General features: G+C 47.6%; 3 protein-coding genes across 3 annotated transcripts in view; 1 reads left to right on the forward strand and 2 right to left on the reverse strand.

Moving 5' to 3' along the window:
• Nucleotides 1-25,978, forward strand: LOC144484572 (uncharacterized). Its single transcript, XM_078203057.1, has 4 exons — nucleotides 1-51; nucleotides 13,203-13,343; nucleotides 14,607-15,029; nucleotides 25,031-25,978. Exons 1-4 carry the CDS (start codon nucleotides 1-3, stop codon nucleotides 25,976-25,978), a joined length of 1,563 nt encoding a protein of 520 aa, XP_078059183.1.
• The window catches only part of LOC144484595 (uncharacterized), a 185,593-nt gene that overhangs the window by 103,978 nt on the left and 53,847 nt on the right, over nucleotides 1-27,768 (reverse strand). The window lies entirely within an intron of this gene.
• The window catches only part of LOC144484581 (uncharacterized), a 59,941-nt gene that overhangs the window by 1,808 nt on the left and 30,365 nt on the right, over nucleotides 1-27,768 (reverse strand). The gene's annotated exons all lie outside the window — the stretch shown is intronic.

Genomic DNA, 27,768 nt, shown 5'->3' on the forward strand with positions numbered 1-27,768 from the left:
ATGGCGACGGACAGACGGATGGTTTTTACTCGGAAGCGAGATCAATACGAGGTAGAGGGCGGCGTGCGGGGAATGATAAATGTGGCGGGTGGGTGGAGAGACTTTGTGAACATGTTGTTCAAACCCAAACCCCGGAAATGAACTTCCCGGTCCCCCCCTTTGTACCAAATGGAGCGGCAGCTTGTAGTGTTAGACCCGGGCTTACTGCCGCCATTGAGGCTGCATGTGGGAGGCCGGCAGGGATTGTGATCGGAGAGTGAAGCCCTGACGTCACAATGGAATGGGTGAGAGTGTGACGTCACAATGGAATGGGTGAGGGTGTGACGTCACAATGGAATGGGTGAGTGTGACATCACAATGGAATGGGTGAGAGTGTGACATCACAATGGAATGGGTGCGAGTGTGATGTCACAATGGAATGGGTGATAGTGTGACGTCACAATGGAATGGGTGAGGGTTCCAGATGAGCTGAGACTGGGCTGGAGTCGGGCGATGGCACTGACATGTGGCCCGGTGGCACAGTGGTTAGTGCAGCTGCCTAACAGCGCCAGGGACCCGGGTTCAATTCCAGCCTCGGGTCATTGTCTGTGCAGAGTTTCTACATTCTCCCCGTGTCTGTGTGGGTTTCCTCCGGGTGTTCCGGTTTCCTTCCACAGTCCAAAGATGTGCCGGTTCGACGGATTGGCCATGATAAATTGCCACTTGGTATCAGGGGGATTAACAGGTAAATATGTGGATAGGGCCTGGATGGGATTGTTGTCAGTGCAGGCTCGATGGGCTGAATGGCCTCCTTCCACACTGTATTTTATTATTCATTATTGTTAATTAATTACTATTAATGCATCTATGAATGAAGGTGGTCTTGATGATGATGTGGACATGTGGCTGGAAGCTCATCTTGGGATGAACTATTTCACCCTGGTTGTGAACAGCCTGGTTCAGCCTCAGACAGTTGCCAGGAGGAGAGATAAAGTTGTTGGTGAGGGAGTGGAGTTGTAGTGGGGACTGAACACAATGGGTTCAGTCTTCCCAGTATTTATATGAAATAAATTTCTGTTCTTTCAGTACTGGATGTCAGACAAGTCAGGATGGTGTGTGAGTTGGAGAGGAACTTGGAGCTGATGATGTTCACAGGGTTTGGAAATTCATAGAAATCATAGAAACCCTACAGTGCAGAAGGAGGCCATTCGGCCCATCGAGTCTGCACCGACCACAATCCCACCCAGGCCCTTCCCCCATATCCCTACATATTTTACCCACTAATCCCTCTAACCTACGCATCTCAGGACTCTAAGGGGCAATTTTTAGCATGGCCAATCAACCTAACCCGCACATCTTTGAATTCTGTCAAAGTTTCTGTTGATTTGTAGATGTATAAAATCTCTCTCCTCACCTCCAGCCTCTCCTACTTCTCTCTGTTTCCACTCAGAGTGTGGAGATGCCGGCGTTGGACTGGGGTAAGCACGGAAAGAAGTCTCACAACACCAGGTTAAAGTCCAACAGGTTTATTTGGTAGCATAAGCCACAGGCTTTTGGAGCGCTGCCCCTTCATCAGGTGAGTGGGAGTTCTGTTCACAAACAGGGCACAGAGACACAAACTCAATTTTCAAAATAATGGTTGGAATGCGAGTCTTTACAGGTATTCAAGTCTTAAAGGTACAGACAATGTGAGTGGAGAGAGGGTTAAGCACAGGTTAAAGAGATGTGTATTGTCTCTAGCCAGGACAGTTAGTGAGATTTTGCAAGTCCAGGCAAGTCGTGGGGGTTACAGATAGTGTGACATGAACCCAAGATCCCGGTTGAGGCCGTCCTCATGTGTGATTGACAGATCCATGCTCACTGCTTCCTGCCCTGGACGCAGAGTGCTGAAACTTTCCATGCAGGCTGCCAGACAGATAAATGTCTACATTACTGGAGTAAAAATGTGTGGAATATACAGATTCACTTCATTCCCTTCAGTTGCTGCAAGTCCCCAATTTCCCCCAGAATGAGGAAAGAAATGGAAAGGGGGAGAAAAGAAAAAGAAAAGAAAAGATGTTGCCCAGCGGCGGAAGTTTCACTCTGAAGCTTATTGGCCAACGTCCGCATTGTGACGCCACGATAGAGCGTCTGAATCAGCCAATAGGAATCTCTCTGCTCCGCAGTGACGTCTCCGGGTTCCAGTGCGCAGGCCCGGGCGCGCGGACCCAGGAGCCCCGCCCCCACCCATTGTTCCCCTCCCCCTCCACCACATCGAACCAAGGTTTCCAGGCACCGGCTGACGGCTCCGTCAGAGAAGCCGCTCGGGGATCTCCCCCTCTCCCCGGCCCGGGACTGCAAATGTGCGAGGGAGAGGGGAAGCTGCGCATGTGCGGGGGAGAACCCACCCTCTGATCTTCATGCTGAGGTGTTGACCAATGGGAAGAGTTGGAGGACCGGAAGGACTCTGGTCTTCCACCCAATCAGAGCGCGGGCTTTGTGTGAATGAAGATTGATCTTCAGATAGACTGAAACTCCCTCCTGTCGCCAACATCTGTGAGTGGGAAAGATTGGATTGTCCAGCCAGTCCACCATATTGGCCGTTCGCTTTGCGTGTTGGCCAGTATGGTGTGCTCCAGGCAGGGGGCGGGCAGAGGATAAGGAGTTCAAGGCGGGCTTAATGCGCGCCTTGCGGTGAGCTTTTGGAAATGTGGCCGCTGGGAGGAACGCCTTTGTCGGCGTGAAGTTTCTGTTTCAAGTGCTTGGGTTCGTGACTTGTGCAAGAACTTTTTGTTTCGGCTGGGGCTTGTTGAATGCTGCTCTCGCTGGGATTCCTGTGCCTTGAAAGGCGTGGCCCAGGTGGATGCAATCTCGGAGGGCCCAAGCCAGGGAGGAGCCATTTGGGAACTATGGTTTCGGAAGGTTCAGCCGCGGAGGGTGTGACCCCAGACGGTGCAGCCCCAGTGGGTGTGATTTTGGAAGTTCTGGCCCGGAGTGGTGGACTTTGGAGGACTGTAGTTGAGCGTTGTCGACTTCGGACGGTGGAATGTTGATGAGCGAAGCTCTGGAAGGCGATGCCTCCGAAATGTTTCACAATTGTATGGTTGTTCATGGATTGTTTGTTATTGTAATATGTGGTTTTCATGTCATGATAGTTGGTGGTTCCGGCCCCCGTCTATTTTCTTGCGTTATTGTGGCCTGGGGGGCATCCCCCCCTGGATAAAGTCACCCCCGGGGGGTGTGACATCCACTTGGGGAAAGTTCCGGGTGGTGAAGCCCCGGACATAGTAACACCAGAGGGATTTTATTCTCCGGGAGAAAAATTGGGAAGGCAGGCCCGAACTGAGTACCCTGGAGAGACTCTCCCACCGCCCCGGCTGAAATTCCGGAAGGGATTCCGGATTGAGTAGGCGGGGTGGTTTCCCCATTTCCCCCCTCGGGCTGAACATCCGTAAGGTGTAACCCCCGGATATGAGTACCACTGGAGGGTTGCATCCCCCGGCAGGTGGACAAACCCAGGGAACGGTGCCCTTATGCTTCAGTGTTTATTTTTTGTTTGTGTACAGTTGTAGTGTTGTGTTAATGTTTGTAGATTTGTAGATTATGATTTGTAAATGGAGGTGTATTTTGAGGGCAATGCCCTGGAAAACTGTAATTGACGATGAACCCTTCCGAAATGGAAGGTAGTAATTGATAAATGGATGGTGTTAGCCATCGGTAATGTATTTTTCATGGATTGTTTGTTATTGTAATATGTGGTTTTCCTGTTATGGTAGTTGGTGGTTTGTTCCGGCCCCCGTCTATTGTCTATTTTCTTGCGTTATTTGTGGCCTGGGGGGCATCCCCCCCTGGATAAAGTCACCCCCGGGGGGTGTGACATCCACTTGGGGAAAGTTCTGGGTGGTGAAGCCCCGGATATAGTAACACCAGAGGGATTTTTATTCTCCGGGAGAAAAATTGGGAAGGCAGGCCTGAACTGAGTACCCTGGAGAGACTCTCCCACCGCCCCGGCTGAAATTCCGGAAGGGATTCCAGATTGAGTAGGCGGGGTGGTTTCCCCCATTTCCCCCCTCCGGCTGAACATCCGTAAGGTGTAACCCCCGGATATGAGTACCACTGGAGGGTTGCATCCCCCGGCAGGTGGACAAACCCAGGGGACGGTGCCCTTATGCTTCAGTGTTTATTCTTTGTTGTGTACAGTTGTAGTGTTGTGTTAATATTTGTAGGTTTGTAGATTATGATTTGTAAATGGAGGTGTATTTTGAGGGCAATGCCCTGGAAAACTGTAATTGACGATGAACCCTTCCGAAATGGAAGGTAGTAACTGATAAATGGATGGCGTTAGCCATTGGTAATGTATTTTTTCACATTTGTTCTTTGTGTATTTGTAATTGTTTTGTATTAACGTATTTGTAATAAACAAAAAGAAACCAACATCTGTGAGTGGGAAAGATTGGATTGTCCAGCCAGTCCACCATATTGGCCGTTCGCTTTGCGTGTTGGCCAGTATAGTGTGCTCCAGGCAGGGGGCGGGCAGGCAGAGGATAAGGAGTTCAAGGCGGGCTTAATGCGCGCCTTGCGGTGAGCTTTTGGAAATGTGGCCGCTGGGAGGAACGCCTTGGTCGGCGTGAAGTTTCTGTTTCAAGTGCTTGGGTTCGTGACTTGTGCAAGAACTTTTTGTCTCGGCTGGGGCTTGTTGAATGCTGCTCTCGCTGGGATTCCTGTGCCTTGAAAGGTGTGGCCCAGGTAGATGCAATCTCGGAAGACCCAAGCCAGGGAGGAGCCATTTGGGAACTATGGTTTCGGAAGGTTCAGCCGCGGAAGGTGTGACCCCAGACGGTGCAGCCCCAGTGAGTGTGATTTTGGAAGTTCTGGCCCGGAGTGGTGGACTTTGGAGGACTGTAGTTGAGCGTTGTCGACTTCGGACGGTGGAATGTTGATGGGCGAAGCTCTGGAAGGCGATGCCTCCGAAATGTTTCACAATTGTATGGTTGTTCATGGATTGTTTGTTATTGTAATATGTGGTTTTCCTGTTATGATAGTTGGTGGTTCCGGCCCCCGTCTATTTTCTTGCGTTATTGTGGCCTGGGGGGCATCCCCCCCTGGATAAAGTCACCCCCGGGGGGTGTGACATCCACTTGGGAAAATGCTCTGGGTGGTGAAGCCCCGGACATAGTAACACCAGAGGGATTTTTATTCTCCGGGAGAAAAATTGGGAAGGCAGGCCCGAACTGAGTACCCTGGAGAGACTCTCCCACCGCCCCGGCTGAAATTCCGGAAGGCAGTCCGGATTGAGTAGGCGGGGTGGTTTCCCCATTTCCCCCCTCCGGCTGAACATCCGTAAGGTGTAACCCCCGGATATGAGTACCACTGGAGGGTTGCATCCCCCGGCAGGTGGACAAACCCAGGGGACGGTGCCCCTATGATTCAGTGTTTATTTTTTTGTTGTGTACAGTTGTAGTGTTGTTAATGTTTGTAGATTTGTAGATTATGATTTGTAAATGGAGGTGTATTTTGAAGGCAATGCCCTGGAAAACTGTAATTGACGATGAACCCTTCCGAAATGGAAGGTAGTAATTGATAAATGGATGGTGTTAGCCATCGGTAATGTATTTTTCATGGATTGTTTGTTATTGTAATATGTGGTTTTCCTGTTATGATAGTTGGTGGTTTGTTCCGGCCCCCGTCTATTTTTTTTGCGTTATTTGTGGCCTGGGGGGCATCCCCCCCTGGAAAAAGTCACCCCCGGGGGGTGTGACATCCACTTGGGGAAAGTTCTGGGTGGTGAAGCCCCGGACATAGTAACACCAGAGGGATTTTTATTCTCCGGGAGAAAAATTGGGAAGGCAGGCCCGAACTGAGTACCCTGGAGAGACTCTCCCACCGCCCCGGCTGAAATTCCGGAAGGGATTCCGGATTGAGTAGGCGGGGTGGTTTCCCCCATTTCCCCCCTCCGGCTGAACATCCGTAAGGTGTAACCCCCGGATATGAGTACCACTGGAGGGTTGCATCCCCCGGCAGGTGGACAAACCCAGGGGACGGTGCCCTTATGCTTCAGTGTTTATTTTTTGTTGTGTACAGTTGTAGTGTTGTGTTAATGTTTGTAGATTTGTAGATTATGATTTGTAAATGGAGGTGTATTTTGAGGGCAATGCCCTGGAAAACTGTAATTGACGATGAACCCTTCCGAAATGGAAGGTAGTAACTGATAAATGGATGGCGTTAGCCATTGGTAATGTATTTTTTTCACATTTGTTCTTTGTGTATTTGTAATTGTTTTGTATTAACGTATTTGTAATAAACAAAAAGAAGCCAACATCTGTGAGTGGGAAAGATTGGATTGTCCAGCCAGTCCACCATATTGGCCGTTCGCTTTGCGTGTTGGCCAGTATAGTGTGCTCCAGGCAGGGGGCGGGCAGAGGATAAGGAGTTCAAGGCGGGCTTAATGCGCGCCTTGCGGTGAGCTTTTGGAAATGTGGCCGCTGGGAGGAACGCCTTGGTCGGCGTGAAGTTTCTGTTTCAAGTGCTTGGGTTCGTGACTTGTGCAAGAACTTTTTGTTTCGGCTGGGGCTTGTTGAATGCTGCTCTCGCTGGGATTCCTGTGCCTTGAAGGGCGTGGCCCAGGTAGATGCAATCTCGGAGGACCCAGGCCAGGGAGGAGCCATTTGGGAACTATGGTTTCGGAAGGTTCAGCCGCGGAAGGTGTGACCCCAGACGGTGCAGCCCCAGTGGGTGTGATTTTGGAAGATCTGGCCCGGAGTGGTGGACTTTGGAGGACTGTAGTTGAGCGTTGTCGACTTCGGACGGTGGAATGTTGATGGGCGAAGCTCTGGAAGGCGGTGCCTCCGAAATGTTTCACAATTGTATGGTTGTTCAGGGATTGTTTGTTATTGTAATATGTGGTTTTCCTGTTATGATAGTTGGTGGTTTGTTCCGGCCCCCGTCTATTTTCTTGCGTTATTTGTGGCCTGGGGGGCATCCCCCCCTGGATAAAGTCACACCCGGGGGGGGTGACATCCACTTGGGGAAAGTTCTGGGTGGTGAAGCCCCGGACATAGTAACACCAGAGGGATTTTTATTCTCCGGGAGAAAAATTGGGAAGGCAGGCCCGAACTGAGTACCCTGGAGAGACTCTCCCACCGCCCCGGCTGAAATTCCGGAAGGGATTCCGGATTGAGTAGGCGGGGTGGTTTCCCCCATTTCCCCCCTCCGGCTGAACATCCGTAAGGTGTAACCCCCGGATATGAGTACCACTGGAGGGTTGCATCCCCCGGCAGGTGGACAAACCCAGGGGACGGTGCCCTTATGCTTCAGTGCTTATTTTTTGTTGTGTACAGTTGTAGTGTTGTGTTAATGTTTGTCGATTTGTAGATTATGATTTGTAAATGCAGGTGTATTTTGAGGGCAATGCCCTGGAAAACTGTAATTGACGATGAACCCTTCCGAAATGGAAGGTAGTAATTGATAAATGGATGGTGTTAGCCATCGGTAATGTATTTTTCAGATTTGTTCTTTGTTCATTTGTAATTGTTTTGTAATATCGTGTTTGTACTAACCAACGGAAAATCTTTGCATTGTTTGTGGCCTGGGGGGTATCACCCCCCCCACCCCCCCTGGATAGAGTGACCCCCGGGGGGTGTGACATCCAGTTGGGGAAAGTGTCCGGGGCACCCAGAGGGGTAACACCGGGGGGGTTTTGTTCTCCGGGAGAAAAATTGGGAAGGCAGGCCGAATTGAGTATCCCGGAGAGCTTTTCCCACCGCCCCAGCCGAAAATCCGGAAGGCAGTCCGGATTGAGTAGGTTCGGGGTGGTTTTCCTGTCCCCCCGCCTCCAGTCGAACATCCGTCAGGTGGAACCCCCGGACCTGAGTCCCTCTGGAGGGTTGCATCCCCCGGCAGGGGAAAAACCCAGGAGGCGGTGCCCTGGAGGGCGGCGGATATGCTGCAATGTTTATTCTTGTTGTGTTGTACTAATGTTTGTCACTTTGTAGATTATGATTTGTAATTGGAGGTGTATTGAGAGGGCAATGCCCTGGAAAACTATGACCGTTAGTGAACCCTTCCGAAATAGAAGATAGTAACTGATAAATGGATGGCGTTAGCCATTGGTAATGTATTTTTTGTGTATTTGTAATTGCTTTGTATTAACGTATTTGTGATAAATAAAAAGAAACCAACATCTGTGAGTGGGAAAGATTGGATTGTCCAGCCAGTCCACCATATTGGCCGTTCGCTTTGCGTGTTGGCCAGTATAGTGTGCTCCAGGCAGGGGGCGGGCAGAGGATAAGGAGTTCAAGGCGGGCTTAATGCGCGCCTTGCGGTGAGCTTTTGGAAATGTGGCCGCTGGGAGGAACGCCTTGGTCGGCGTGAAGTTTCTGTTTCAAGTGCTTGGGTTCGTGACTTGTGCAAGAACTTTTTGTTTCGGCTGGGGCTTGTTGAATGCTGCTCTCGCTGGGATTCCTGTGCCTTGAAAGGCGTGGCCCGGGTGGATGCAGTCTCGGAAGACCCAAGCCAGGGAGGAGCCATTTGGGAACTATGGTTTCGGAAGGTTCAGCCGCGGAAGGTGTGACCCCAGACGGTGCAGCCCCAGTGGGTGTGATTTTGGAAGTTCTGGCCCGGAGTGGTGGACTTTGGAGGACTGTAGTTGAGCGTTGTCGACTTCGGACGGTGGAATGTTGATGGGCGAAGCTCTGGAAGGCGATGCCTCCGAAATGTTTCACAATTGTATGGTTGTTCATGGATTGTTTGTTATTGTAATATGTGGTTTTCCTGTTATGATAGTTGGTGGTTTGTTCCGGCCCCCGTCTATTTTCTTGCGTTATTTGTGGCCTGGGGGGCATCCCCCCCTGGATAAAGTCACCCCCGGGGGGTGTGACATCCACTTGGGAAAATGCTCTGGGTGGTGAAGCCCCGGACATAGTAACACCAGAGGGATTTTATTCTCCGGGAGAAAAATTGGGAAGGCAGGCCCGAACTGAGTACCCTGGAGAGACTCTCCCACCGCCCCGGCTGAAATTCCGGAAGGGATTCCGGATTGAGTAGGTTCGGGGTGGTTTCCCCATTTCCCCCCTCCGGCTGAACATCCGTAAGGTGTAACCCCCGGATATGAGTACCACTGGAGGGTTGCATCCCCCGGCAGGTGGACAAACCCAGGGGACGGTGCCCTTATGCTTCAGTGTTTATTTTTTGTTGTGTACAGTTGTAGTGTTGTGTTAATGTTTGTAGATTTGTAGATTATGATTTGTAAATGGAGGTGTATTTTGAGGGCAATGCCCTGGAAAACTGTAATTGATGATGAACCCTTCCGAAATGGAAGGTAGTAATTGATAAATGGATGGTGTTAGCCATCGGTAATGTATTTTTCAGATTTGTTCTTTGTTCATTTGTAATTGTTTTGTAATATCGTGTTTGTACTAACCAACGGAAAATCTTTGCATTGTTTGTGGCCTGGGGGGTATCCCCCCCCCTCCCCTCCCCTCCCCTGGATAGAGTGACCCCCGGGGGGGTGTGACATCCAGTTGGGGAAAGTGTCTGGGGCACCCAGAGGGGTAACACCGGGGGGGTTTTGTTCTCCGGGAGAAAAATTGGGAAGGCAGGCCGAATTGAGTATCCCGGAGAGCTTTTCCCACCGCCCCAGCCGAAAATCCGGAAGGCAGTCCGGATTGAGTAGGTTCGGGGTGGTTTTCCTGTCCCCCCGCCTCCAGTCGAACATCCGTCAGGTGGAACCCCCGGACCTGAGTACCTCTGGAGGGTTGCATCCCCCGGCAGGGGAAAAACCCGGGAGGCGGTGCCCTGGAGGGCGGCGGATATGCTGCAATGTTTATTCTTGTTGTGTTGTACTAATGTTTGTCACTTTGTAGATTATGATTTGTAATTGGAGGTGTATTGAGAGGGCAATGCCCTGGAAAACTATGACCGTTAGTGAACCCTTCCGAAATAGAAGATAGTAACTGATAAATGGATGGCGTTAGCCATTGGTAATGTATTTTTTGTGTATTTGTAATTGCTTTGTATTAACGTATTTGTAATAAACAAAAAGAAACCAACATCTGTGAGTGGGAAAGATTGGATTGTCCAGCCAGTCCACCATGTTGGCCGTTCGCTTTGCGTGTTGGCCAGTATAGTGTGCTCCAGGCAGGGGGCGAGCAGAGGATAAGGAGTTCAAGGCGGGCTTAATGCGCGCCTTGCGGTGAGCTTTTGGAAATGTGGCCGCTGGGAGGAACGCCTTGGTCGGCGTGAAGTTTCTGTTTCAAGTGCTTGGGTTCGTGACTTGTGCAAGAACTTTTTGTTTCGGCTGGGGCTTGTTGAATGCTGCTCTCGCTGGGATTCCTGTGCCTTGAAAGGCGTGGCCCAGGGAGATGCAATCTCGGAAGACCCAAGCCAGGGAGGAGCCATTTTGGAACTATGGTTTCGGAAGGTTCAGCCGCGGAAGGTGTGACCCCAGACGGTGCAGCCCCAGTGGGTGTGATTTTGGAAGTTCTGGCCCGGAGTGGTGGACTTTGGAGGACTGTAGTTGAGCGTTGTCGACTTCGGACGGTGGAATGTTGATGGGCGAAGCTCTGGAAGGCGATGCCTCCGAAATGTTTCACACTTGTGTGGTTGTTCATGGATTGTTTGTTATTGTAATATGTGGTTTTCCTGTTATGATAGTTGGTGGTTTGTTCCGGCCCCCGTCTATTTTCTTGCGTTATTGTGGCCTGGGGGGCATCCCCCCCTGGATAAAGTCACCCCCGGGGGGTGTGACATCCACTTGGGAAAATGCTCTGGGTGGTGAAGCCCCGGACATAGTAACACCAGAGGGATTTTATTCTCCGGGAGAAAAATTGGGAAGGCAGGCCCGAACTGAGTACCCTGGAGAGACTCTCCCACCGCCCCGGCTGAAATTCCGGAAGGCAGTCCGGATTGAGTAGGCGGGGTGGTTTCCCCCATTTCCCCCCTCCGGCTGAACATCCGTAAGGTGTAACCCCCGGATATGAGTACCACTGGAGGGTTGCATCCCCCGGCAGGTGGACAAACCCAGGGGACGGTGCCCTTATGCTCCAGTGTTTATTTTTTGTTGTGTACAGTTGTAGTGTTGTGTTAATGTTTGTAGATTTGTAGATTATGATTTGTAAATGGAGGTGTATTTTGAGGGCAATGCCCTGGAAAACTGTAATTGACGATGAACCCTTCCGAAATGGAAGGTTGTAATTGATAAATGGATGGTGTTAGCCATCGGTAATGTATTTTTCATGGATTGTTTGTTATTGTAATATGTGGTTTTCCTGTTATGGTAGTTGGTGGTTTGTTCCGGCCCCCGTCTATTTTCTTGCGTTATTTGTGGCCTGGGGGGCATCCCCCCCCTGGATAAAGTCACCCCCGGGGGGTGTGACATCCACTTGGGGAAAGTTCTGGGTGGTGAAGCCCCGGACATAGTAACACCAGAGGGATTTTTATTCTCCGGGAGAAAAATTGGGAAGGCAGGCCCGAACTGAGTACCCTGGAGAGACTCTCCCACCGCCCCGGCTGAAATTCCGGAAGGGATTCCGGATTGAGTAAGCGGGGTGGTTTCCCCCATTTCCCCCCTCCGGTTGAACATCCCTAAGGTGTAACCCCCGGATATGAGTACCACTGGAGGGTTGCATCCCCCGGCAGGTGGACAAACCCAGGGGACGGTGCCCTTATGCTTCAGTGTTTATTTTTTGTTGTGTACAGTTGTAGTGTTGTGTTAATGTTTGTAGATTTGTAGATTATGATTTGTAAATGGAGGTGTATTTTGAGGGCAATGCCCTGGAAAACTGTAATTGATGATGAACCCTTCCGAAATGGAAGGTAGTAACTGATAAATGGATGGCGTTAGCCATTGGTAATGTATTTTTTTCACATTTGTTCTTTGTGTATTTGTAATTGTTTTGTATTAACGTATTTGTAATAAACAAAAAGAAGCCAACATCTGTGAGTGGGAAAGATTGGATTGTCCAGCCAGTCCACCATATTGGCCGTTCGCTTTGCGTGTTGGCCAGTAGAGTGTGCTCCAGGCAGGGGGCGGGCAGAGGATAAGGACTTAATGCGCGCCTTGCGGTGAGCTTTTGGAAATGTGGCCGCTGGGAGGAACGCCTTGGTCGGCGTGAAGTTTCTGTTTCAAGTGCTTGGGTTCGTGACTTGTGCAAGAACTTTTTGTTTCGGCTGGGGCTTGTTGAATGCTGCTCTCGCTGGGATTCCTGTGCCTTGAAAGGCGTGGCCCAGGTAGATGCAATCTCGGAAGACCCAAGCCAGGGAGGAGCCATTTGGGAACTATGGTTTCGGAAGGTTCAGCCGCGGAAGGTGTGACCCCAGACGGTGCAGCCCCAGTGGGTGTGATTTTGGAAGTTCTGGCCCGGAGTGGTGGACTTTGGAGGACTGTAGTTGAGCGTTGTCGACTTCGGACGGTGGAATGTTGATGGGCGAAGCTCTGGAAGGCGATGCCTCCGAAATGTTTCACAATTGTATGGTTGTGAATGGATTGTTTGTTATTGTAATATGTGGTTTTCCTGTTATGATAGTTGGTGGTTTGTTCCGGCCCCCGTCTATTTTCTTGCGTTATTTGTGGCCTGGGGGGCATCCCCCCCTGGATAAAGTCACCCCCGGGGGGTGTGACATCCACTTGGGGAAAGTTCTGGGTGGTGAAGCCCCGGACATAGTAACACCAGAGGGATTTTTATTCTCCGGGAGAAAAATTGGGAAGGCAGGCCCGAACTGAGTACCCTGGAGAGACTCTCCCACCGCCCCGGCTGAAATTCCGGAAGGGATTCCGGATTGAGTAGGCGGGGCGGTTTCCCCATTTCCCCCCTCCGGCTGAACATCCGTAAGGTGTAACCCCCGGATATGAGTACCACTGGAGGGTTGCATCCCCCGGCAGGTGGACAAACCCGGGGGACGGTGCCCTTATGCTTCAGTGTTTATTTTTTGTCGTGTACAGTTGTAGTGTTGTGTTAATGTTTGTAGATTTGTAGATTATGATTCGTAAATGGAGGTGTATTTTGAGGGCAATGCCCTGGAAAACTGTAATTGACGATGAACCCTTCCGAAATGGAAGGTAGTAACTGATAAATGGATGGCGTTAGCCATTGGTAATGTATTTTTTCACATTTGTTCTTTGTGTATTTGTAATTGTTTTGTATTAACGTCTTTGTAATAAACAAAAAGAAACCAACATCTGGGAGTTACGGAGCTTGCTCACTGGAGACACCCGTCTTTGTTGTTTCTGCTGAATTGTTGACTTCCAGGAAGAAGGAAGGAAGGAAAGAAGGGGGAAGGAAGACAGCTATCGCCTGCCTGCCTGCCATCCGGCCTACCTGCCGTCCGGCCTGCCTGCATGCCTGCCATCCGGCCTGCCTGCCTGCTTGCTGCCGTCCGACTACTGGAGGGTGCTCTCTCCCTGGAGGGAGAGAAGACACAGAGAGAGTTTCTCTTTGTTGTTTTTTTCATCTACAGGAAGGAGGACTTAAACATTTCAACATCAAGGGACTGAGTGGCTGGGCTGGTGCCCTCATCATCAGAAGGTCGGTGCCTGAAAAGGAGAGGGGGAAGAATATTAAGACTGTTTTCCATCTGCAGGGATGGGGGTGAAGACACCCTGGACTTAAACTGTTTCGCCCAAGAGGGCTGAAGGAGCAAAGTCCCCCTACCTACTGCTGCCGCCCCCAACACCGGCACCCCCCCCCCCCCCCCGCCCGACTGGGGCACCGGCCCTCCTCAGTGCCCTGTCCATCGTCCTCCCTCCTGCTCCTCCAACCTCCTCTCTCTCTCTCTAACTCCGGGGAGTGAGCAACTGAACCCCCACCCACCTACCCCACCCTCCCTTATTTCCCTCTCTGATCTCGCCTTGCCACCTGGGCAGAGACGCCCATTACCTATCCCTCCTACACCTAGAGAATTCATTCCCTGTTTTGTCAGTGACAGAAAATTTCACAATTCAATGTGACAGAAAAAGAACTGAGACACACACACACACACACCCGAGTGAGAGTGCTCCAGTGAACTGACTGTGGATAGAGCTTTAACCAGTTACACAGCCTGAAAAACACCACACCATTCACAGTGGGGAGAAACCATACACATGGTCTGTATGTGGATGAGGCTTCAACTAATCATCCAACCTGGAAAGACAGAAGGACACCAGCACCATGGACAAACCGTGGAAATGTGAGGATTCTGGTAAAGGATTCAATTATCCATCCCGGTTGGAAGCCTATCGACACGGTCACATTGGGGTGGGGAAAATGGAGAAACCATGGAAATGTGATGATTGTGGTAAAGGATTCAATTATCCATACTTGCTGGAAAACCATAGACACAGTTACACTGGAGAGAGGTCATTCACCTGTTCTGTGTGTGGGAAAGGATTCACTACCTCATCCCACCTGCTGTTACACCAGCGAATTCACACTGAGGAGAGGCCGTTCAGCTGCTCCACCTGTGGAAAGCGGTTCTCATGTTCATCCAACCTCAGTGCACATCAGCGAGTTCACACTGGGGAGAGATCGTTCACCTGCTCCTTGTGTGGGAAGGAGTTTGCTGGGCCATCCGGTCTTTGGTCACACCAGCGAATTCACACAGGAGAGAAGCCATTCACCTGTTCTGTGTGTGGTAAGAGATTCACTCTGTCATCTAACCTGCTGTCACACCAGCGAGTTCACACAGAGGAGAGACCGTTCAGCTGCACTTCCTGTGGAAAGAGGTTCAGGTCTTCATCCAACCTCAGTGCACACAGGCGAGTTCACACTGGGGAAAGGCCGTTTACCTGTTCCACATGTGGGAGGGAATTCACCAATTCATCCGGCCTCCTGTCACATCAGCGAATTCACACTGAGGAGAAGCCATTTATTTGCACATACTGTGGAAAGAGTTTCAGGCAGTTATCAATCCTCACTGCTCATCAACGCACTCACACTGGGGAGAGACCATTCACCTGCTCCGTGTGTGGGAAGGGAGTCACTCAGTCTGGCAGCCTGCATTTACATGAGCTCACCCACACTGGGGAGAGGCCATTCACCTGCTCTGTGTGTGGGAAGGGATACACTCGGTCATCCCACTTGCTGACACATCTGCAAGTTCACAATTGCCTGCAGGAGTTGGATTTTGCAGTTACTGCAGCTGTTAATCACATCCAGGATTGATAGTCTGACAATATTTGGTTTGTTTCTGCTGACATTAACAATCACTACAACTGGCTGAAGTTTAATATTCTGAGATGTCACTGATTTTCAGGGCTGCTGTGTCCCTTTTTGAAAGCACCATCTGTGATTTTTTTTATGTTCAGGAACTTTCAACAGGAACTTGTTGATAATAAGTTTATGAACTTTTCCTGCAATCTTAAATTGATGTTTGGTGCAAACTGTACAATTCGGTGTCTGAAAGGTTCCACTGATTAAGATTTCCAATTAGAAAATGCTGACAATTCTTACTGACTTGCACATTATTCACAGTGACACTTCCACGATCACATTTAATTATCAAGGAACATAAAACAATGCACAGATACTTGTTAGAACTGAACTTGAATATTGCTGAAAAAGGAGACCTGTTGCTGAATCTCTTCATCATGCACTCATCAGGACAAACAGAAAAATGCCAAATTTGAAATGATCACAATTGGTGGACTCTCATTGACTTGAAGCATCACCATGGAGAAATCAATAGAAGACTGTCGGTTTCTCAAGCTTCTGGGAAATTCAAAAAAGGTGCAAGACTTGAAAATTCTCCTTTTGTTTGCAGGGAAAGGATCGCTGCATATAAATAAGTTGCTTTTCGCAACTACAACTGAGCCATATTATGAACTCGACTGATTATCTTCAATTGGTTATGAGTGTAGCTATTGACACACTCAGGATTGTTCAGCAAGTGCTGCCCAATCTGTATTGACAGTAAACATTGTATTTTTGGTTTGGTGAGTGTCGGCTGCAAAAAATCACTACCTATTCTGACAGATCAAGGAACATGCTGTTTTATTCTATCAGCCACTCACTGGGATGTACAGCCCAGTACCCGGCACTGCACTGGCAAAGATATTCATACAGCCTTGCTCATTTGTGTGGGAGGCTGAATGCCTTTTTGGTGCTGGCAGCTAATTAGTGGAAAGTATCACTCGTGTAACCACGACATAGTTGCAGAATGAAACAGATTAGTGTTCCCTCTGTATTGTGCAGCCTTGTGGTTGTCCTAAAGGCCATCACTTTCAGATCTGAAAAGTGCCTGGGTCAAGGTCAAATTACCCCAGAAAGGGACATTTTCTCTCAAATCTGAAGCAACAGGTTAAACAAATCATTTCACACTGAAACACATCTTCAACGTTGCGGTAGTTTGTTCAGTTACACACTTGGTGGTCACGTGACTCTGGTTGCAGCATTCCTGAGCCTCATTGGAGGGATTCCTCACATGAGCCGAGTTTGAGGAGAGTATCTCTGGCCTCCAGTGATGCAGCCGCTGAATCTATTCCTGGAAAAACCACATTTGGAATATTGTGATAATGCTGTCTGAATCCATCAGGACAATTTTGTATTCAAGTGTGAGGGGGATAATGTTCACTGTTTTATATTCGGGTCTGGGGGGGATAAGTTCACTGTTTTATATTCGGGTCTGGGGGGGGATAATGTTCACTGTTTTATATTCAGGTCTGGGAGATAATGTTCACTGTTTTATATTCGGGTCTGGGGGAGATAATGTTCACTGTTTTATATTCGGGTCTGGGGGATAATGTTCACTGTTTTATATTCAGGTCTGGGAGATAATGTTCACTGTTTTATATTCGGGTCTGGGGGGGATAATGTTCACTGTTTTATATTCGGGTCTGGGGGAATAATGTTCATTGTTTTATATTCGGGTCCGGGGGATAATGTTCACTGTTTTATATTCAGGTCTGGGGGGGATAATGTTCACTGTTTTATATTCGGGTCTGGGGGATAATGTTCACTGTTTTATATTCGGGTCTGGGGGATAATGTTCACTGTTTTATATTCGGGTCTGGGGGGGATAATGTTCACTGTTTTATATTCGGGTCTCGGGGGGATAATGTTCACTGTTTTATATTCAGGTCTGGGGGATAATGTTCACTGTTTTATATTTGGGTCTGGGGGATAATGTTCACTGTTTTATATTCGGGTCTAGGGGGGATAATGTTCACTGTTTTATATTCGGGTCTGGGGGGGATAATGTTCACTGTTTTATATTCGGGTCTGGGAGGTAATATTCACTGTTTTATATTCGGGTCTGGGGGATAATGTTCACTGTTTTATACTCGGGTCTGGGGGATAATGTTCACTGTTTTATATTCGGGTCTGGGGGGGATAATGTTCACTATTTTATATTCGGGTCTGGGGGGAATAATGTTCACTGTTTTATATTCGGGTTGGGGGGGGGAGAATGTTCACTGTTTTATATTCGGGTCGAGGGGGTAATGTTCACTGTTTTATATTCGGGTCTGGGGGGGATAATGTTCACTGTTTTATATTCGGGTCTGGGGGACAAATGTTCACTGTTTTATATTCGGGTCTGGGGGGGATAATGTTCACTGTTTTATATTCGGGTCTGGGGGATAATGTTCACTGTTTTATATTCGGGTCTGGGGGATAATGTTCACTGTTTTATATTCGGGTCTGGGGGGGATAATGTTCACTGTTTTATATTCGGGTCTGGGGGATAATGTTCACTGTTTTATATTCGGGTCTGGGGAGGGATAATGTTCATTGTTTTATATTCGGGTCTGGGGGGGATAATGTTCACTGTTTTATATTCGGGTCTGGGGGGGATAATGTTCACTATTTTATATTCGGGTCTGGGGGGGAGAATGTTCACTGTTTTATATTCGGGTCGAGGGGGTAATGTTCACTGTTTTATATTCGGGTCTGGGGGACAAATGTTCACTGTTTTATATTCGGGTCTGGGGGGGATAATGTTCACTGTTTTATATTCGGGTCTGGGGGATAATGTTCACTGTTTTATATTCGGGTCTGGGGGATAATGTTCACTGTTTTATATTCGGGTCTGGGGGGGATAATGTTCACTGTTTTATATTCGGGTCTGGGGGATAATGTTCACTGTTTTATATTCGGGTCTGGGGAGGGATAATGTTCATTGTTTTATATTCGGGTCTGGGGGGGATAATGTTCACTGTTTTATATTCGGGTCTGGGGGGGATAATGTTCACTGTTTTATATTCGGGTCTGGGAGATAATGTTCATTGTTTTATATTCGGGTCTGGGGGGAATAATGTTCACTGTTTTATATTCGGGTCTGGGGGATAATGTTCACTGTTTTATATTCGGGTCTGGGGGAGATAATGTTCACTGTTTTATATTTGGGTCTGGGGGATAATGTTCACTGTTTTATATTCGGGTCTGGGGGATAATGTTCACTGTTTTATATTCGGGTCTGGGGGGGATAATGTTCACTGTTTTATATTCGGGTCTGGGGGGGATAATGTTCACTGTTTTATATTCGGGTCTGGGGGGGATAATGTTCACTGTTTTATATTCGGGTCTCGGGGGGATAATGTTCACTGTTTTATATTCAGGTCTGGGGGATAATGTTCACTGTTTTATATTCGGGTCTGGGGGGGATAATGTTCACTGTTTTATATTCGGGTCTGGGGGGGATAATGTTCACTGTTTTATATTCGGGTCTGGGAGATAATGTTCATTGTTTTATATTCGGGTCTGGGGGGGATAATGTTCACTGTTTTATATTCGGGTCTGGGGGATAATGTTTACTGTTTTATATTCGGGTCTGGGGGGGATAATGTTCACTGTTTTATATTCGGGTCTGGGGGATAATGTTCACTGTTTTATATTCGGGTCTGGGGGATAATGTTCACTGTTTTATATTCGGGTCTGGGGGGGATAATGTTCACTGTTTTATATTTGGGTCTGGGGGATAATGTTCACTGTTTTATATTCGGGTCGGGGGATAATGTTCACTGTTTTATATTCGGGTCTGGGGGATAATGTTCACTGTTTTATATTCGGGTCTGGGGGATAATGTTCACTGTTTTATATTCGGGTCGGGGGATAATGTTCACTGTTTTATATTCGGGTCTGGGGGGGATAACGTTCACTGTTTTATATTCGGGTCTGGGGGATAATGTTCACTGTTTTATATTCGGGTCTGGGTGATAATGTTCACTGTTTTATATTCGGGTCTGGGGGGGGATAATGTTCACTGTTTTATATTCGGGTCTGGGGGATAATGTTCACTGTTTTATATTCGGGTCTGGGGGATAATGTTCACTGTTTTATATTCGGGTCTGGGGGGGATAATGTTCACTGTTTTATATTCGGGTCTGGGGGGGATAATGTTCACTGTTTTATATTCGGGTCTGGGGGGGATAATGTTCACTGTTTTATATTCGGGTCTGGGGGGGGGATAATGTTCACTGTTTTATATTCGGGTCTGGGGGGGGATAATGTTCACTGTTTTATATTCGGGTCTGGGGGGATAATGTTCACTGTTTTATATTCGGGTCTGGGGGATAATGTTCACTGTTTTATATTCGGGTCTGGGGGGGATAATGTTCACTGTTTTATATTCGGGTCTGGGGGGGATAATGTTCACTGTTTTATATTCGGGTCTGGGGGGGATAATGTTCACTGTTTTATATTCGGGTCTGGGGGGGGATTATGTTCACTGTCTGGGGTGTGTTCGCGCGGGTTGATTCTGCCGACGGTGCATTCTCAGTTGTCAGAGCTCTCATTAAAAGCCCTAATTTCCAGTCAGTGACTGAGTTGTCTCTGATGGGATGGAGAATCAGAGTGGGGGTAATGTGCTTCATGGACAGCGATGGGTTGGAATGAGTATAAAATAAACCAGGACTACACCAAGTAATTTTGAGGACATTGAAACCATCACAAAATATCACAGCATCATGTTGGAAAACAGAATATTTTATCTGAATCTTTGATCAATTTTGTTTGATTCAATATTGTGAGTGACTTGTTGGATTGCTGGTTATTTTCTAACAGCAGCTCAGCATCATCATTTTGACCACAGACTCGGCCCTGGTAACTGCTGTTTTTTTTCTGCACCTTCTGTTTTAATTTTAAGTGGAACCTTAATATTTGCTTGGTACACCGGTCGATTCATCTTTCCAGGGGTGAGTGTGTCTGCGAAATATACAACTAAAAACATTCTCCATTTACCTCCTGCATTGCTGCAGTAACTATGCATTGTTCTGACTCTGCCAGCAGAACTGTGGAATTAATTGGATAAATCTTAAAGAGAGCCCGGGCTGGGCAGGATAGAGTCACAGAGGTTTACAGCATGGAAACGTCAGCCAAATGGTTTCCATCTGTGATGTATCATTCCGTAAAACAGAATATTCAGTCTCAGGAGAAAGAAAGTGAAAGAAACCAGTTTCTGGGGGATTTACGCAACCAGTGTGAGCACCTTCAGGAGAGCAGGGGGAGGGGGGAGGGAATCAGTGAGAAAAGTTTAAAAACTCGGGCTGTTCCGACAAGAGACCACTGGTTTACATCAATTTTACAAATAGAGATTGGCAGCGCACAAATTCAGAGGAATGTATTTTTAAAAATTAATTGATCTCAATTGCGCAATTCTATTATTGTCTTTGATTGACATGGCGCCGTTAGTTCCCACGTGCCCCTGCGGGTGTGAAAGTGTTCTATTCATTCCACCAGAGCCCATTGCACAGGCGCGGTGCAAGATCTGGAGCGTGCGCAGTGTCATTTTGCTCGGAGCCCTGCGAGTGCGGGAGCCGCTTTTTTCAGCAGGTGAGTCGGTCGGGCTGCGGGAGAAATGGAGCCGGGAGTGAGCTGTGGCTTCACAAACATCCGCTGTAGGCCGCACGGCCCGAATAAGATCCTGCAGGTCTCGGGTTTACAGCTCCCAGGCTTTTATCCCGGGAACAGGCCCCGGTTATTGGCCGCCATCTTGTTTCAGCGGAGACGGAGGGCGCATGCGCTGCTGTCTGTGACGGGTCACAATGGGCGTGGTTTCAGGGACTGGTTCAGAACCTCTATCTTCAGAGGGACAATAGGTAGCAGGGCGCATGCGCAGCTACCCAAGAACATCGGAATTAGAATTCGGAACAGGAGCCAGTCATTCGGCCCATCGAGCCTGCTGCATCATTCAATAAGATCATGTCTACTTTGCTACCCCCACCCCGTCCATACCCTTAACTCTCTTGTGGATCAAAACCTCAGCTTTGAATATATTCAATGACCTGCCTCCAATCCTCACTGGTGAAGACAGAGTTCCAAAGATCAACAACTCGCTGAGAGAAAAGATCTCTCTTCATCTTACATTTGAGATCCTTTATTTTTACTTGATTCCCACACCAGAGGAAACATCCTCTCAGCATCTACCTTGTCAAGCACCTTATATCATATAAATCATAGAATCCCTACAGTGCAGAAGGAGGCCATTCGGCCCATCGAGTCTGTACCGATCACAATCCCACCCAGGCCCCATCCCCACAAATTTACCCTGCTAATCCTCCTGACACGAGGGTCAATTTAGTATGGCCAACCCGTCTTTGGACTGTGGGAGGAAACCAGAGCACCTGGAGGAAACCCCCGCAGACATGGGGAGAATGTGCAAACTCTATACAGACAGTGACCCAAGGCCGGAATTGAACCTGGGACCCTGGCGCTGTGAGGCAGCAGTACTAACTACCATGCCGCCCTTAAATTCCCAGATATTTCATTAAGATTACTTCTCAGTCTTCAAAACTCCAAAGAGTACAGGCCCAAACTGCTCAACCTGAAAGATAAAACTCCTCATTTCAGGAATCAACCAACTGGATCTTCTCTGAACTGCCTCCACTGCAATTTTGTCCCAGCTAAAGTAATTCTGTGCCAGGTTAAAGGAGGAGAGAATGTTTTGAATTTCTGTTCTGGACAGATGCTGATGGATTTTGGAAACCCCTTTTACAGGGGGTTAGAAGGGAAAGATTTACACACAGCAAACTCAGACCAAAAGAAATGTTTGTCTGTCTTGAATTTCTAACCTTGAATTACACCGATAACTTTCCTCATTTACAGGGAGAAGATCTGAAGATTGCAACATTTTTCCCAAACACCAATCTCGCTGAGATCTGTTGAGCTGCAGCAGATTTTAAAATATGAAAACAGTGAAATTGTTTTGGGGTGAGTGTTAGTGAGCATTAATTTAAATTCAGAGCATGCTCTGATTCCATGGATCTCGGGCTATTGTGACTCCTTTACCATGGATGGGCAGGCAATGGTGCAGTGATAGTGTCATTGGATTAGTAATACAGGGATCCAGGGCAATGCACTGTGAACCCTGGGTTCGAATCCCACAATGGCAAATGAAGAAATTTGAATTCAGTAAAAATTGAGAATTAGAAGTCCGTTGATGACAATTGTTGTAAAAATCCATCTGATTTAATGTCCTTTAAAGAAGGAAATGACCACATCCCCCAGCAATGCAAGCCACTCAGTTCAAGGGCAATGAGTTATGGGCAATAGATGCTGACGCAGCCAACACATAGAGTCATAGAGCAATACAGCACGGAAACAGGCCCTTGGGCCCAACTGATCCATGCCAACCATGGTGCCCTCCCAGCTAGTCCCAATTCCCCATGTTTGGCTCATATCCCTCTCATCCTTTCCAATTCATGTACTTATCCAAATGCTTTTTAAATGTTTAAACCTGCTGTTTAAACCTGCCTCAACCACTTTCTCTGGCAGCTCATTCCATGGACACACCACCCTCTGCATGAAGAAGTTGCCCCTCCGGTCCCTTTTAATCTTTCCCCTCTCAACTTGAGGTCATTAATTAATTAATCAATCTTAAACCCATGTCCTCTAGTTTTCAATTCTCTTACCCTGGCAAAACGGCAATGTGGGTTCATCCTATCTATGCCCCCCATGATTTAATACACCTCAATATAGTCACCCCACATTCTCCTACATTCGAAGGAATAAAGCCCTCGCCTGTCCAACCTCTCGCGATCACTCAGGCCCATTAGTCCCGGCAACATCCTCATAAATCTTCTTTGCACTCTTTCCAGTTTATCAATGTCTTTCCTATAACAGGGTGACAAAAACTGTACACAATGCTCCAAGTGCAGCCTCACCAACGACTCATACAACTATAACATAATGTCCCAACTCCTATACTCAGTGCCCTGACTGATGAAGGCCAGTGTGCTAAATGCCTTCTTCACCACTCTGAGTACCTGTGCCGCCACTTTCAACAAACCATGTACTTGTACTCCTGGGTTCCTTTGTTCCTCAACACTCCCCAGGGCCTTACCATTCACTGTACAAGTCCTACCCTGGTTTGACTTTCCAAAATGCAACACTCACACTTAAGACCATAAGACATAGGAGCAGAATTAGGCCACTCGGCCCATCGAGTCTGCTCCGCCATTCAATCATGGCTGATATTTTTCTCATCCCCATTCTCCTGCCTTTTTCCCATGACCCCTGATCCCTTATTAATCAAGAACCTATATATCTCTGTCTTAAAGACAGTCAATGACCCGGCCTCCACAGCCTTCTGCGGCAACGAGTTCCACAAATTCACCACTCTCTGGCTGAAGAAATTCCTCTTTATCTCTGTTTTAAAGGATCGTCCTTTAGCCTGAGGTTGTGCCTCTGTACTCTGTATTATCTGTACTGAAATCCATTTGCCAATCATCGACCCACTTCCCCAACTGATCAAGATCCCCCTGTAATTTTTCATAACCCTCTTTGTTATCAGTGATACCTCCTAATTTAGTATCGTCTGCAAACTTGCTAACCATGTTTTTTATGGATTTTTAAACAGCCATCCATTTCTCTGTTTCACCTCTGCCCTCCCTGATCAGCTCTCTGCCATTGTCTACCTTCCTCTGCCTCTAATAATGGGTGTATTTTAACTATTATTTCCGCAAGCTATGTCTTGATGAGGTTTTTACCACTTCACAACTCTATTCACTGCTGATTTACCAGCTTAGTCTTACAATGTTCAGGAATTGTTTCTCTTCCACTGGAGATCATTTCCCTTCCACTTCTGAGCTTATATTGACCAACAAAATCTGGTACATTTTTATTCCCTGTAATTCATTCTGCCCACCCTGAACCGTTAATCTTCTTTCTGTCTAAAAGGATGGTCTCTTTCCTCATGTTCACAATTAAAGGGCAGGAGATGGCTGACATTTAAGGGGACAGTAAATTAATATAGGACAGAGATATGTCTCGTGTTATTATATGGTACCCAGATTAGATAATTATGTTTCTGTAATAAAATACATTTATTATTTCTTGCATTGTAATCTAATATTGTAGCGATGTTATACATTTCCAGTCATAAAGTCATTACAGCACAGAAGGAATCCATTTGGTAACTCGAGTCCATGCTGACTCTCTGTATAACATTCTAGTCCCATCCCCACTCTATATCCCCATTCTCCTGAAAGTTTATTTCCTTCAAGTGCCCACCCACTTTCATTTTTAAATAGAATCCATAGATATGGATGGAGAGTTACAGCTTTTTGGGACTGAAATAGGAAAGAATGTTCCATAGAAACTAGAATTGTCTGTTCTGAATTTCTATCCTGTTCTGACACTGATGACTTTTGTAAACTTGTTTTACAGGATATTGAAAGAGGAAACACAGGCCAAAATCTCAAACGTCACGTCAGATCTGACAGAGTCATATTCCTTGGGAGCTGAATATCATCGGCCTTTGAATCTAGAAGGAGAAATTGTTGTCCAGTCTGTCAATTTGAAAAGATTGCAAGTGTCAGTGTGACTGGAAAAGCATCAACACACTGCCACACTCAAGTGAGAGTCTTCCAGTGCACTGACTAAAGAGCTTTAACCAGTTACACAGCCTGAATAAATATCACATCATTCACAGCGGGGAGAGACTGTACCCGTGTTCTGTGTGTGGACGAGGCTTCAACTGATTGTCCACCCAAGACAGAGGCAAGGACACCTGCACCATGGAGAAACCATGGAAATGTGCAGACTGTGGGAAGAGATAGAGATACCCATCAGTGCTGGAAGCTCATCGGCGCAACCACACTGGGGAGAGACCATTCACGTGCTCTCAGTGTGGGAAGGGATTCACTCAGTCATTCAGCCTGCAGTCACACAAGCAAGTTCACGCTGGGGAGAGACCGTTCACCTGCTCTCAGTGTGGGAAGGGATTCACTCACTCATCCCACCTGCAGAGGCACCAGCGAGTTCACACGAGGGAGAGATCGTTCACGTGTTCTCAGTGTGGGGAGGGATTCACTCAGTCATCCAGCCTGCACACACACCGGCGAGTTCACACTGGGGAGAGGCTGTTCAGCTGCTCTCAGTGTGGGGAGGGATTCACTTGTTCATCCAACCTGTGGACACACCAGCGAGTTCACACTGGGGAGAGGCTGTTCAGCTGCACTCGGTGTGGGGAGGGATTCACTTGTTTATCCACCCTGCAGACACACCAGCGAGTTCACACTGGGGAGAGGCCATTCAACTGCTCTCAGTGTGGGAAGGGATTCACTTGTTCATCCAACCTGCGGAGGCACCAGCGAGTTCACACTGGGGAGAGGCCATTCACCTGTTGTCAGTGTGGGAAGGGATTCATTCAGTTATCCGATCTGCAGACACACCAGCGAGTGCACACTGGGGAGAGACCGTTCACCTGTTCTCAGTGTGGGAAGGGTTTCACTCGGTTTTCTGACCTGCGGGCACACCAGCGAGTTCATACTGGGGAGAGGCCATTTATCTGCTCCGAGTGTGGGATGGGATTTACTCAGTCATTCAACCTGCTAAAACACCAGCGAAGTCACACTGGAGAGAGGCCATTCACTTGCTCCAGTTGTGGGAAGGGATTTATTGATTCATCCAGCCTGCTGAGACACCAGCGAGTTCACACCGGGGAGAGACCATTCACCTGCTCTGATTGTGGCAAGGGATTCAGTCAATCATCCAACCTGATAAAGCACCAGCGAATTCACACTGGGGACAGGCCATTCACCTGCTCCGTGTGCGGGAAGGGATTCACTCAGTCACCTCACCTGCTGAAACACCATCATGTTCATGAGTGACTGCAAGGACTGAATTTTGCTGTTAATCACATCGAGGTCCCAACCATTTTCATTGGTGTCTGTTTCTGCTGATGTTAATAAACCCTGGCCCAGTTGTAAGATTTGTATTGTGGATTGTCTTGTCTGAGTCCTGAACACATAAATAAAAACAAGAAGTGCTGTAAAAACTCAGCAGGTCTGACAGCATCTCTGGAGAGAGAAACAGAGCTAATGTTTTGACACTGAAGAAGAGTCACATTCAACTGGAAACATTAACTGTTCCTGTCTTTACAGATTCTGTCAGACTTACTGAGATTTTGCAGCAACTTCTGTTTTTAGAATGACGGTGAATGCTGGATACATGAATCAGAGATTGGTGTAAAACTGGGATCTGCTCCTAAATGAAAGTGAAACAGCAGGTTAAAGTTTCCAGTCTGAAAAGTACTCTGGTTATTATACTATATCTACAATTTTAAGGCTGGTTTTAACTCATTTAAAATAAACCTATTTAAAATATATTTGTTAAAGTCAGTATTAAAATCCGAGTTGGATGAGTTCACAGGAGCTTGTTAACCACTGGGACAATTATTCAACAAACATTGGATCTCCAGATAGAGAAGAAGCTGCAGTTTGTTTGCAGGAATTCCCTGTTTTATTGATGTGTGTGTGTTAGACATCAGGATAACTAAAACTACACAAACCTGGACATCAATGGTGATCTGATTGACAGTTACTCTGGGAATCACTCCCACTGTGAAACTTCAGCACTGACACTGCTGAATGTTGTCGGCTCAGGGAGTGGGGCCTCCAGGAGTGGACTGTAAAAAAGCTGGGTTTCAGTATCCTGACTAATATATGGTGAGGAACCAGAAAAATCCTTACTGAGGAACTGTCTGGGGTTTTACCAGTGTAGGTTCAGGGGCGAATGATTCCTGACTCCCTGAAATGTCTGATATTGAACCCAGTTTGGAACAAGATTCATTCAGTTTCCAGGAGAATAGGGACAAATATCACCCACAACTGAGAGAGAAAAACAGCCACCTTGATCAATGACTTGGATGAAGCCAGAATTGATGATACAAAGATAGATAGAAAAGCAAGTTGTGAGGTTATTACAAAAAATCTGTAAGGGACACAGATAAGTTACCTGAATGGACAGAAAAATGGCAGATGGAGTATAGTGCGGGAAAGTGGGAGCTTTTCCACTTTGGCAGGAAGAATAGAGAAGCAAAAAATTGTTTAAATATACAGAAACTGAAGAATACTGCCGTAGAGAGGAATCTGGGTGTCCTTGTACATGAATCGTGAAAAAATAGGATGAAGGTACAGCAAGTAAAGAAGAAGGCAAATGGAGTGTTGGACTTTACTGCAAGGGGGTGGAGTTTGAAAAAGGGAACTTGCTGCACCTACATAGGACATTGCTGAGATAGCAGCTGGAATACTGTGTACGGTTTGGTCTCCCTACTTATGGAATGACATGCTTTCATTGGGATGAGTTCAGAGAAAGTTCACCAGGCCCATTCCTAAGATGAAGGTGTTGTCTTTTGAGGAAAGGTTGTGAAGGTGTAGGGGAGAATTCTCCCATCCCACCCACCACAGGAATCGTAGCAGGCCGGGGGGGTGGACCACACAAAGGTCCTTTGACCTCGAGGGGAATTCTCCAGTTTTGGGGCAAGTGAGGCCGCAGAATCCAACTCGTTGTCTTTTGGGGAAGGGTTGCACCGATACTCATTGGGTTTGGAAGAATGAGCAGTGAACATTCTGAAACATGAGATTCTCATGGGCAGTTGACAGGCGAGAGGCCAAGAGGA

The sequence above is a fragment of the Mustelus asterias genome, unplaced genomic scaffold, assembly GCF_964213995.1.
Source record: "Mustelus asterias unplaced genomic scaffold, sMusAst1.hap1.1 HAP1_SCAFFOLD_116, whole genome shotgun sequence".
In the NCBI taxonomy this organism is placed as follows: domain Eukaryota; kingdom Metazoa; phylum Chordata; class Chondrichthyes; order Carcharhiniformes; family Triakidae; genus Mustelus; species Mustelus asterias.

Coding starts and splice junctions, on each gene's coding strand:
- LOC144484572 (XM_078203057.1), top strand. CDS start 1: ATGGCGACGGACAGACGGATGGTTTTTACTCGGAAGCGAGATCAATAC. Junction 52..13,202: donor GGAAGCGAGATCAATACGAG/GTAGAGGGCGGC, acceptor GTTGACTTCCAG/GAAGAAGGAAGGAAGGAAAG. Junction 15,030..25,030: donor ACTTGCTGACACATCTGCAA/GTTCACAATTGC, acceptor TTCAGCCTGCAG/TCACACAAGCAAGTTCACGC.